The sequence below is a fragment of the Coloeus monedula genome (assembly GCF_965178545.1).
Source record: "Coloeus monedula genome assembly, chromosome: 30".
Classification (NCBI taxonomy): domain Eukaryota; kingdom Metazoa; phylum Chordata; class Aves; order Passeriformes; family Corvidae; genus Coloeus; species Coloeus monedula.
Window position 1 is genome coordinate 3,411,748 of NC_138810.1, and position 12,378 is coordinate 3,424,125.

At 60.4% G+C, this 12,378-nt stretch overlaps 1 protein-coding gene across 3 annotated transcripts in view; it reads left to right on the forward strand.

The window, feature by feature from the left end:
• The first annotated feature begins 2,798 nt into the window (after positions 1–2,798).
• HDAC7 (histone deacetylase 7) overlaps positions 2,799–12,378 on the forward strand; it is a 33,271-nt gene continuing 23,691 nt past the window's right edge. For all 3 annotated transcript variants that reach the window (XM_082299108.1, XM_082299109.1, XM_082299110.1), the window contains exon 1: positions 2,799–3,214. In XM_082299108.1, coding sequence (XP_082155234.1) covers positions 3,112–3,214 — 103 coding nt within the window. In that variant the 5' untranslated portion in view covers positions 2,799–3,111. The remainder of the gene's footprint in view (positions 3,215–12,378) is intronic.

Below are 12,378 nucleotides of genomic sequence, written 5' to 3' on the forward strand. Positions count from 1 at the left end.
CTCCGTGCTGGAAAGGTGGGACCAAAGGCAGGGAACAGGAGGACAGAGGTGCAGGAGCTGGGGGAAGAGCTGGGAACTGGGGGTGGCTCACACACCAGTGAGAGCCTCGTTTGTCTTCATGGAGAGAATTTTTACAGGTGTGGGGTGTTCCTGTTAGCGGTGCCGGCCCGGAGCATCCTCCCAGTGTTTCCCTGGGTCCTCTCCAGTTTCACTTGGGTCATCTGCTGCTCTGAAAGAAAGCAGCGTGTGCAAGGAGCCTCTGGAGCATCCTGCAATCCTGGAAGTGCCTCGGAGTTCAGCTCCAGGGAGGTGGAAGCTGGGCAGTTCTCCCAGGGGGAGCAACTCCCTGATGCTGCAGGAAGGAGTCGGGCCGTGGTGCTGGGATCGCTTCTCTGGGGATGTTCTTGAGCCTTCAGGGAGGGAGGACTTCCCATGGAAGGAGGATCTCTCATGGAAGGAGGATCTCTCATGGAAGGAGGATCATCTCTTACGCAAGGGAGGGGAAAACTGTTGATGCTGAGGCTGCTTTTTCAAAAGCCGCTGTTGCGTAAGGGGAGCCTTGGGCAGCACAGAAAATGTGGAGAATTTCCTTGCAGTGCTGGAGACAAAGACAGGATTGCTCTCTCAATTTCTTTCTTCCTTTATGCTTTCCTAAACTTCAAGGCTTATGTAAATTCTCCAGGTTTGCCCAGGGCTCGATGCACTGACGATAACTTTCATACGTAGCCCAGGGGTGCAACTTCCACATGAAAATCGTCTCTTCTGCTCCTGCCTCGGCCTCTTTGCTCCATCCAGCTGCCTTCAGCAACTCTGGGGAGGCCGCTGGAAGCAGCTGCTGTCGGGGTTATCTTCTGCAGGGTGGGAATATTCCCAGCAGAGCTGTGGGCTGTGTCCCTGCTCCCTCCTTCTCCCACGTCCCTCGCCTTGCTCACTCGCAGGTTTTGCCGTGTCCTTCCTGTCACCTCTGTGTCACCCCTGGTCCTCTGGTCTCTCTGTGCTGCTCTGGGGCCGAGGCAGGGCCTGGCACGGGGCTCCTTTCTGTCCCGGAGTGGAGGCACTGCAGAGCTCCTGGATGCAGCAGCCTCTGCTTCTCCTGGGGTCATCTCCTGCCTCCTGCTGAGCTCAGGATCATCCCTGCCCCAGCCTTTTCCTTCTTCCAAGACTGCACCAACCCCTCGCTGCAGTGGTGGACGCAGAGTGGCGGTGGCAGCGTCCCAGGGAGGGTCCCCATGCCGACGGGCAGTCCCTGCCACGGCGCCGGCACGGGCGGCTCTGTCTGGGCTCTGTCACCTGCTGGCACGGGGACAGCAGTGCTGGGCCACACGCTGGGACAATTGAACTGCACGTTAAGCAGTTCTGGGGCTGGTGGTGGTTATTCAGCCTTTGGAAGCCGGGTTTTAACTGAAAGGCCTTAACTGGCTGTCACTGTCTGGATGAGGGATGGAATCGGAGGTGCCCTGTTCCCCCTCATGGCCTGGGTAAGTTTTGGAGGATGTTTTTAGAATGGACAAAGCTGTCTGGGGAATTCAGTTATTTCATTGAATCATGGGGTGGTTTAGGTTGGGAGGTGCCTTAAAGCTCATCCAGTCCCACCCCTGCCATGGGCAGGGACACCTTCCTCTATCCCAGGCCGCTCCAAGACTGGCCTTGGACACTTCCAGGGAGCCAGGGGCAGCCACAGCTTCTCTGGGCAACCTGTACCAGGGCCTCCCCACCCTCACAGGAAGGAATTTCTTCCTAATTAGCACTGTAGACTCTGTCAGTCCCTGCTGGTGACTTACTCCTGACCAAAAACCCAGGAGAAAGCACATTTCTGGGATCTGAGTGAGCTGGCAGAGCACACTGGCATCACGAGTATTCAAATGCAGCTGCTGACGGGATGGACACGCTGTAAACTGGCAGGGCCTGGTTTCAGGTGCTGAGTTTGACCTCCAGAAACTGCAGCTTTGTGTGTTTGTTTTCCCGGTATCTAAGGGTTCAAATCAAACACGCTCCCAGAACTGCCATTTAAATTTCCCTGCATTAATCTTAATGCTGGTTCTTAACCAGGACCAGATCTTTCCTCCCACATCTGGTGACTGGGTGCAACCCCAGCCCTTCCTTCCAGGGGTGAGCTGAGTCTGGAGCTGTGAGGGGCTGCTTGGGCAGAGATGGGATTTGGGGTTTGGGGTTTGGGGGTGCTCCAGTTGCCTCGGTCCTGTTGGCTCCCTTTGAGTCTCCTTTGGCCACAGCAGGATCTCTGCAATTCCTGCTCCACGGAGGTGCCTGGGCAGGCTGAACCTGTGGCAACAGGCTCGGCTCGACGTGGGCTGCACGGTGTGGGCAGCGCGGGAGGCGGGTTGTGCTGGGGTTTGGCTGCGTCCCAGTGCGGAGAAGCCGTGGCCACACTGGGCTGCTGGGCTCTAGCCCTGCACTTCCCGGTGGGCTCAGCCCTGGCGATGCTCAGGGGCTTTAGGGCTGGGGCTGTGCCTGGGGACAGCCCGCTCGGGGTCCCGGTGCTGCACACACGCCGTGGGTTGGGGTTGGGGGGACGGGGGTGGCCTCGGGGGCTGTCACAGCGTTCGCTTCGCCCCAAAGGCGCTCACAGCAGCCCTACCTGCTGCGAGCCGAGCCTCTCTCGGTGAGGTGAGAGTTGTTGTGCAGAGTTTCCTCTTTTATATCCTCTTATGTCACGCAGCCCCGGCGGCTGAGCGCGCCCGAAATAGCTGCCAATCCCGGGAGGTTTCACTTCAAGGTCTCTATTCTTGGCTCGCCGGCGTTACTCAGTCATGAGCTCAGGGACCGCGGCGTGAGGACCAGCAGCGAGTGCTATGCAGGGCTCCTGCCGCGGGCCCGGGCTGGCTCCGAGGGGACGCTGTGGGCACAGCCCGGCTCGGCAGCCGCGCAGCTGCGGGCTCTGAGGGACCCCGGCGGTGTGGGTATGAAATAAGCGCTGCCGGAGCCGCTGCGTTCCCGGCGGAGCCAGAGCCGCTCCGGGACGGGATGAGTCAGTTCTGAGAGGCTGCTCCGTGGCCCCGCTTGCGCCTGACCCAGCTCGGCACGGCTCAGATGCTCTCCCTGCTGCGCCGAGGATCGGGTGGGCGGCAGGGGTGAAGCAGAAGTGAATGTGGGATGCGGAGCCGCGGCTTCCCGGGAGCGGAACTCGCTGGATGTTCTCAGGGCGCTGCGCCGGGGCTGGAGATCTCCACCACGCTGGTGATGTTCAGCCCGTCCTGTAAGTGCCTCTCCCATCCCTGGGGATTTGCTCCCTCCCCGCACGGCTGTGAACCCTGGCGGGGCTGGGGGAAGGTGTGCAGGGAACGTCCTTCAGGATGCGCACGGAGAGGGAACCCCGGGTTCGCTGCTGCGCCTGGGCCGGAGCTCCCACCTGGGACCGGTGGGCACGGCCACCACCGGGGCCACCACCGGGGCCACCACGGCCACCACCGGGCAGGCTCAGGGCACTGAGGGTTGATGTCCTGGAGGAGGGTCCCAGCTCGGGGTCGCTGTGCAGCCTTGGAGCCACGGGAGGGGAGCGACAGTGACGGTCCCAGCTGCACCAGCAGACACAGGACGGGCTCCTTTGTCATCTGTATTTTCCGGCTGTTTCGGAGAGAACTAACGAGTCGCCCACCACTTGTGCTCTGATCTGGTGAAGGCGCTGCCTGGGGGGATGCAGGGGAACCCCTGGGCAGTGCTTCCCACAGGACTTTGGCTGGTTTTGAGGGTGCTTCTTGGGAGGAACCTCATTTTCCAGACTTCCTCACAATTCCTTCAACACTTTCAAGCTGTTCTGTCTGACTCCAGCCTTGCTGGGTTAGGTGCATTTCCACCCCGGAGTGGGTCATGCCCAGCGTGCCCGGCTTGGGGCACGGACAGCATCCTGCACCTGGGGGATTGATGGTGCGGGGGGAAAAAGCCAATGCCGGGTGGGAAAGGTGCTGGCCATGGCTTTGGCTGAGCTGGGAGGTGGCTGGGGCTCTGTACGTGGGGTTGCTGGGGAGGGAGTGTTGTGTTCCGAGCTCGCATCCTGCCTACGCTGCGGGGAACGGTCACGTGCGCGCGAGGCCTTTGTCCTGTGCCTCGCTGCTTTTTTTAAAACTTATTTTTAGGTGTTCTCTGGCTTCCTCTTCCTCCTGCGCCGCGCTGCACTCCCTCTTTCTAACTCCCTCTTCTAGGATTGCTTTTTGAACAGTCAGTTCCTCCTTAAACCCATTTTTGCAGGCCTTTGTCTGCGCTTGGGAGCCGGCCCAGTTTAGCATTAGCAGCTGCTGGCTCCTCTGGGTAAGCAAGAACAAATAAAGGTTTACACTGAATGAATCATTTGAGCCTTATCTGTCGTTCCCAGTCGGGACAGCTGTGCAACTTCTGCTGGAGTGCCTGGAGGGCACGGAGGCTCCTCCGAACGCTCCTCCTGCCAGTGGCCAGCCCTAATGGGCTTGTGCTGCTGATCCCAGCGTTGCCTCAGCGAATCCTTCCTGTGTCTCCGAGCTTGATTACGAAGCTCCACTCTGGAATGGCTCCCTTTCCGTAAAGACTTGCTCCACTTGGCTGCTTCAGCCTCGCCGACGCTTCGGGTGGTTTGGTTGCAGGGTGAAAATGCAGAAGTGTCGTGGTGGGAGCCACATCCTGGTGGGATCCTGGTGGTGGTGGGATCCTTGTTGTGGTGGGATCATCATCATGGTGGGATCATGGTTGTGGTGGGCTCCTGATTGTGGTGGGATCCTCACTGTGGTGGGATCATCATCACGGTGGGATCCTGGTCATGGTGGGACCCTGGTCGTGGCGGGATCCTCATGGTGGATGAGCTTTGAAGGCAGACAGGGTGTGTGGGGCTGAGCTCCTGGCATCCCCCAGGGACACAGCATGGCACTCAGGAGCTGTGGTGTGGCTTTGCTGGTTTAAGAGGCAGGATTTGCAGATAAGTGGCCTTATTTGGTTTAATAACAAATGTGGGAGGAGGGAGGGGACAGCAGATAAAGCCTTGGGCTCGTGCCTGGGAAGTTTGGATCTGACACTAAGGTGAGGAGTTGACCGGAGCTCGTGTTGGATCCTGGGCATGGAGGGTTCCTGAGGGATACCAGGGCCCTGGATCCATCACCCCTTCCTTCTCCCTGGCAGCTCCCAGTGCCCCGTGCTGGGCTGAGCAAACGGGACCTGCACAACCCCACAAGGCTGGGGTGGAACCTGCTTTTCTCGTATGGCAGAGCAGCTCTCAGTCGCTCTGCCTTTTACCACGAGTGTGCCCGGCCAGGGCTTGGCTTTTGTGCCCTTAACTCATTTTTTAGCCATTAGGTGGGCAGGGCAAAAGTGCTGCTGGGTTTGTCCAGGCAGCGTTTGTGGAGCTGTGGGGGTGGGCTGTGCTTTGAATCCTCATCTCCTGCGGTGGGTCCATCCCTGGCGGTGCAGGGACGCTGAATCCCCCCTTCCCCATCAGCTGCAGGCTCCATAAAGGGAGCAGGAACAATTCACCTGGATTAAACCACAAATCTTCCCTCTCCTTCCAAGGCTCTGCCGCCGTAAACAGCCACAGGCTGGGGTAGGTGAGCGGAGGCAGCGCGGCCCTGCCAAGGCCTCGTGTCCACAAATGACTAAATCCTGCCTGAAAAGTCTAAGTATGAAAACATTATTTTTTGGGTTTGGCTGAGCCTCGTGGACTGCTGGGAACGAGCCACCTTGGCTGCCTCCGGACACTGCCTGCGGCTCTGCCCACCTTGCAGCCGGCGAGGAGGGTGGAGGAAGGCTGGCGACGATGGTGGGGGGCTGGCGGGGGTTTGGGGTGCAGGGGGTGTCTGGGGGGTGCCGGTTGTCACCTGCCTGCCCAGAGCTGGGTCAGGAGCCTCGCTGGGCCCTGAGGTGGCTCTGTCACCCCGGGCTTTGAGCACAAGCAGGGCTGGACCTGCCACTCTGCATCCCTGCTCCCAGATTGCTTCTCCTCCCTGTGCTCGCATCTCCAGCTGCCCGGGCTGGGGAATTTCCTGCTGCTGGAGATGGATAATGCTGATGTTGGGCTTTGTCTCCCATCGCAGCCTCCTGGGGAAAGCTGAGCTGCTTCCCAGCTTGTTGGGCTCTCCCAGCTAGCACCCACTGGCAGGGGCAGTGTCTGGCTGGATCCAGAGGTGGTTTGAGGGTGGATCCCTGATCCAGGATCCCTGCACTGGCCCTGCACCGTTCCCAGGTATCCGGAGCCGCCGGCACAGGGCTGGCAGCCGCCAGCCCCCAGTGCGTGGCCAGGCCCGGCGGTGAGACGCTGGTATGCGAGATGTAAACTCAATCCCAAAGTTTAGATTACAGCCCTGTGAAAAACATCAGCTCCCCTAAATGGAGCCCAGATGGTGGCGGAAGCCTCGAAGCCGAGGGCCAGGAATTGCAGGAACCGTGTGAGCAAAGGGCCCGGGGCCGTGGGGGAGGGAGAGGAAGGGAGGTGGGGTTGCGGCATCGAGGGTCAGTTCCTAAAGCAGCCTGGTTCATCCACCTCATCCCCTTGGAAACAGCTGGCGATGACAAAAGTCTCCCGAGTTGCATCACGGGGAGCGCAGCCTTTCCAAGGCCGAGGTTTCCCACAGAGCTGAGCTCGAGGGCGTCGAGGGCTGGACCCGAGGCCACGAGCACACGAGCTCTGCGCTTCCGGGAGCTCTGCCAAGGGAGGAGGTTCCCGGTGCCCTCATCCCAGCAGGTCCAGAGCTGAGCCCGGGCAAGGGGCAAGCGGGAGCTGGAGCTGGTTTGGGCAGGAGGAGCTGCCCCGGGGCTGTGGGGACAGGCTGGGGCAGCCTGGCTCAGCCTCAGTGTCCTGCTGCTGTGGAAAAAAGCGATTGTCCCAGAGACCTGAGGGGGAGGCTGGGGGCTCCTTCCCCCTGCTCCTTCTGGGGAGGCACCGAGTGGTTGGGAACGTGGGGGAACCTCAGCAATGTCTGGGATGGCTGGAGGCTGGGAAGATGGAGATGTCCAGGTGCTCTGGTGGTGTGAGAGCAGCTCATTCCCTTCCCAGGAGCGGTGGTGGCCTTGGCCTGCAGCAGGGACCTGCTCCGGGGCAGGATGGGTCCAGCGTGGATGGGTTGGGAGATTTCTGGCCTCATTAGATGGGCGTTGGGAGGAGCTGAGTGACCTGTTCCCTCTGAACTGGACAGCAGGGACACCCCTGCAGGTACCGGAGCCGTGGGTGAGCTCCCCCCACCCCGCTGCCCTCAGAGGAAGGCCCAGGTCTCTCGAGATAACTCTGTGTGTGCAGGAGCCACACGGCCCTCGCTGAGGAGATAAGGCTGTGTGCAGGCACAGCCCGGGGGTAAACACCCAGCAAGGCAAACACCCACCTCGGGCACCTGTAGGGACGCCGGGCACCTCGTAGGGACACCGGGCACCTCACAGGGACATGGAGCCCCTGTAGGGACACTGGGCGCCTGCGGCCATGCACGTCCCCCCTGCAGGGCACAGCTGGGCCAGGAGGGCCTTTGGCACTCGCTGGACCTGGGTTTGAGTCAGAAAATCACCTGCAGGGCTCTGTGGTGCCCCAGAATCTGGGGATGCTCAGGGAGGGAGTGCAGAGGGAACGCTCAGAGCCTGCAGCTCCCAGAGGTGCTCAGAGCATCCTCGTGCTCCCTGGGGAGCGTTCCCTGTCAGGAGAGAGGTGATGCTGCTCCTGCCCAGGCAGTGGCTGTGCTGGAGCTCTCCAAAATCACTGCAGGCCTGAACCTCCACTGAGGCTGTGCTTTTGGGTGGTGCCAAAAAAGCATCGGGTGGGAGTAAGGAAATGGGACATCAGGTGGGAGTAAGGACTCGTGACTCTTTGATGCTCTCGATGCAGTGTCAGCACTGTACTCCCCACTTCAGAAAGGGCAGCGACTGAAAAAGGCTCAAAGGAGCTGCATAAAGGAGGCCCTGCCTTGCAGGGAGAGGTGATGGTGAAGCCCAGGCTGGTTGGTTGGGCAGAGGAGACTCGAGGCCTCGGCTCCTTTGGCGGCTGCAGCAGAGCAGGGCGCGCTGGAGGCAGGGGCTGACTCGTGGTTTGCGCGTTGGCCTCGTCCATCCTGTGTGAACGGTCCCGGCGACGCCACATCTGATCAGGGCTCGTGTCAAATCACAGCACCAGGGAGTCCCTGGAGAAACATCTGGAGTCGGCTCCGGCCCTGGCCAGGGCTCAGCAAGTCTCGTTTGCGGTTCCTGCGGGTTCCTTGGCTGCCTCCCTGTTTGTGCTCTGAGGTGTGGATTTGTATCAGTGCCGATGACGAACCCTTGAAAGCTCCGTCAGGAGCAGGGAATGGGAGGGTTTGTATTGTTTTTGCCTTGGTGGGACCTCGCTGTCAGGGCTGGATTCTCGGGGTGTCTGTCTGGCTTAGTCACGGGAACTGTGCCTGGGTGGAGGTTCTGTCCCAGCTGGGGCTGGGCTGGATCAGCGCCGGTGCTGGGGATGAGGGCTGGGGCTTGGCTGGGGGGAGCTGGGTGCTGGCATGGGGGGCACGTCGGCTCCACCGCAGCCCAAACCAGCCCAGCCCCACACGGACGTGTCTGGGACGCGGTGCCAGGAGAGCCGAGAGGGTGCAGGGTGTGCCTGGGAGGGGCGCAGGGTGTAGGACGGGGTGCTGGCACATCTGGGGGTGGGACAGAGAAACTTGCAGAAGGATTTGTGGGCTCAGCCTGGTTGGAGCTGGGGCGTGTGCTGGATCTGCACAAATCCATGTGTCCTCCCCACTCCTCCTGGATCTCCTGGCTTGGAGGGGGAGGCTGGAGCAGATCCTTGCAAAACCCCGCCACATTCCCTGTCCACGTGGCTTCTGTGGTCATCCCCTCGCAGCAGCTCTTGCACATTCCTGACCCTGGGAATGAGCGATGAGGCTTGGCCGGAGCTCTCCCACTGACCAGCCAGTCTGACCCCGACAGCCCAGCTCAGAGGAGAGGTTCCCATTCCCGTGCTGGTCCCTTTTCGGATGTGCTCAGCATCAGCCCATGGATCTCCCAGTCACAGGGATGGGGACGCCCTGAAGAAAGATCTCTGGGATGAGCAAAGCTCCCAAAGTGACATCTCATTACAAATCCTGGTGGTTTTTATTTTGTCAGATTATCCAAATTAACGGCAGAAACACTCTGACTTACGTTGACTTCATGGCAGGGAGGGGGAATCACACCCCAAAGGTCTGGCTGGGAATTGTGGCTTTCATGCAGGGAAGAAAGAGCTCCGTGAGGCAAAGGCTAAGAAGGGAATTGGGTTTGGGGCTGGGTCGGTGGATTTAAGCCCAGAAGAGTGGGGCAGGGGGGGGCTCTGGGGAGGGTTTGTGCAGCCTGTGCTGCTCCTGGCTTGGGCTCCAGCTCTGGCAGGGCTGGGCTGAGAGGGGCAGCCAAACAGCTGGGAGAGGAGGTGCAGCTCCTCAGCCAGGCCTGCGGGAGCTGATTTCTCTGGGAAGATTCAAATGTGTTTTATCTCGCTGGAATCGTGGCCTCCCCGGGGGCCGTGCGAGGCAGGGGCTCCTCGCTCCAGACCCCTCCGCTCGCCCTGGGAGCTCCTCCACCTCTGCCAAAGCAGGAATTCACCCGGGCACTGCCCCGTGCCTGCAGCAGCCACAGGGGTCTGAAGAAGCGGCCACAGCCCCTCCAGAGCCCGTCCCTCCCTCCAGAGCCCCCCCTCTTTGGGTCACTGACCCTCGGGTGCTCTCGGAGCCGAGCGAGCTCCCGGCTCCCCTTTTTCCCTCCAGCGGCCCCTTCCACATCCCACACGGTTTTGGTTGGGTTGGGGGAGCCCTGGCAGCGGGAGGCCCGAGCGGAGCTCCCTGCCAGGCTCCGAGGGTGGACGGACCAGCTTTTCTCCTTCCCTTATCTCCCGGAGCTTCGGCAGTGGGGAAGCTGCAGCTCAGCTGTGACCAAGAAAGGGCTCTTGGCAGCAAGGGGAGAATCGTGGAACCGTGGAATTGTTAAGGTTGGAAAAGACCTCCAAGATCATCAGGTCCAACCTTTGAAGGGTTGCAGCGGCTGCAGAGGTTGGCAGCAAACAGGGATGGGCAGAGGAAGGGCTGAAACCCCTGGAAGGGGAGAGGTTTTGCTGTGGAGGGGTGGGAAATATGGAAGCACAGGAATGGTTTCCATCCAGGGAACCCTCCTCCACCCCTCCTCCATCATCATCCTTCTCCCAGCCCTGGTGGGTTTTTGGGATCTTGGGGGAAGAGTTTGGGTCTGGTTTTGCAGAAGGGCTGAGGGGAGCCCTGGGATGCTCAAAACCAGCGAGGTTTTAAGAGCAGATTTACAGAGCAAACTAAAATTGTTCTTCTTGCCTCTTCCTCTGTGGTGCGTCTTAAATCTTCTTGAGAAGGTTTTTAATTGAAACACGCCACATTAAAAAAATGATCCCAGGTGTGAGTGGAGTCTGTCCCAGTTTAGCTGGAAATGTTCAGCAAACTGGTGAAGTTACGCCAAATTCTCAAGGGGCGTTTGGACAGCGCTGCCAGGGGTGCACAGGGTGGGATCGTTGGGGTGTCTGTGCAGGACTGGATGATCCTTGTGGGTCCCTTCCCACTCAGAATATTCTATGATTCTGTGATCCTATGAAAACATTTGTTCCTGAAATTGGAGTCATTCCTGGGATTGCAACACCCGGGCTGTGTTTCCAATTAATCTGCTGAAGTCGTCATGTATTTCCAAGTGCATTGGCTCAGCAGAGAGAAATCTGGCACTGGCTGGGGGCTGAAATGCCAGCTGGGATGTGCACGGAATGAAATGAGGGAATGGCCCCGGGGGCTGGCCCAGGGCACCTGGCCCGGGATCTCCGAGGGGCTCTGGTGGAGGGGGGATGCGGGAGAGGGCAGAGCAGCCTCCCCCGGGGAACGGGACTGCCTGGAATTGCTGTGGAGTTACTGCCGGGTTTCCCCTGAGCGGTTCCCTCCCGTTTCTGGGTGTGTGTTTGGTTTTGGGGCGAAGGGGAGGCGGGGTGCAGTGAGTTATGCTCTGCCCGTTCCTGCGCTGGCTCCGGGGCGCTGACGGCCTCGGTGGGGACACGGGGGAGATGTTCAGGGTGGTGGAGTGACCTCTCCACGCCAGCCTCCTCCCAGGCCTCCCGGGGCTGCTCCTGCCCCGGGCTGGAAGCCGCAGGCTTGGTTTGGGAGGGGAGCGGTCTCTGGGGGGCTGTGGGGTAGTGTTAGGGTCAGTGTTGGGGTTCGGGGCCTGGTTTGGGATCCGGGGTCCTGGTGCTGCACCCCCAAGTCAGAGCCGTCCCCAGGAGGCTGCTGCAGGGACAGACATCCCCTCGCCTGTGGATTTTCCCCTCCTTTGCAGCAGCCAGGATTCCCGCAGCTGGATGTGACCCTGCCACATTCCTCTCCTCTCCCGGGGGATTTGCTGAGGAAAAAGGTTGGATCTGGAGCCGGGTCCCAGCTGGGTGGGAGCGGCCCCAACGCACCAACACTCATGGAAAGGCCAGGCTTGCGTAGGGATATTCCCTTTCCAAAAACGAGGTTCAGGCTGAGGCCCCCCTCCCTCCGGAGCCAGCAGGGGAGGGGGACGGGAGCAGGGAGGGGGACAGGGAGTCTCAGGGCATCCCCTGCTCCGGGGTCACCGGTGGCTCTTCCCTTCAGGGCGAACCCTGCGAGCTGCTTTTGGGCCGGGAATGTGGCAGCTGCTCGGAGCTTTGGGAAGCAGAGCAGGGATGGGGTTTTCCTGCTGCAGCGCTGCCTTGGGAGCTGGGAAGCGTTAAGTGGCGATGGTGGTGACAAGACCACTCCCAGACTGGATCGGGGCTGTTCCCATCTGCGAGGGCAGCACGGGGCAGTGCGTTCCTCGCTGGGAGTGCCGTGCAAGCCTGAGCACCCTCCTCGTGGCCTGAAAGTCTGAGCAAAACCCCAGGGAAGCCGGGAGAGGAGAGGGAAGGCGAGTTTTCCGTGGATGCTGAATGCTGCAGTGCGTCAACATCACAAATTTCAGGATTCTGGTCTAACTTCCCAAGTTCTCCGCTCCCGAAATAGAGCTCTCCCCTGTGCCTGTGTTAGAAGAGGTCCCTGCTGTGCCGTTTTTCAGCAGCGAGGATGTGATCTTTCTATTTTTGCTTGCAGGACAATAATGCTGCTGGTTTCTATTTTTAACCCGTCAGCGGGGCAGAAATGCGCTTGGGAATGTTCAGGCAGTGGAGCAACCCCAGCCCGGTCAGGCCCTGGGAGCCCCCGGCGGCTCGGAGAGGGCCTGGCCCCATTTTGGGGCAGGTGAAGAGGGGCCAGGCTGTGCTGGGATGGTCCCCCTGCTCCGGGGGGCTCCGGGGGTGGTGGCAGGAGCAGGGACGTGTGCCATCATCCATCCCGTTTCCCTCCCTCCAGAAGGGCGGCTCTGGCTGTTGCGGTGCTCATCCAGGTGATGCCACTCCTGAAATCCCAGCTCAGGCCCTAAAAGCACCTCAGACCTTTAAAATATGTATGGCTTTGGGGTGTTTTT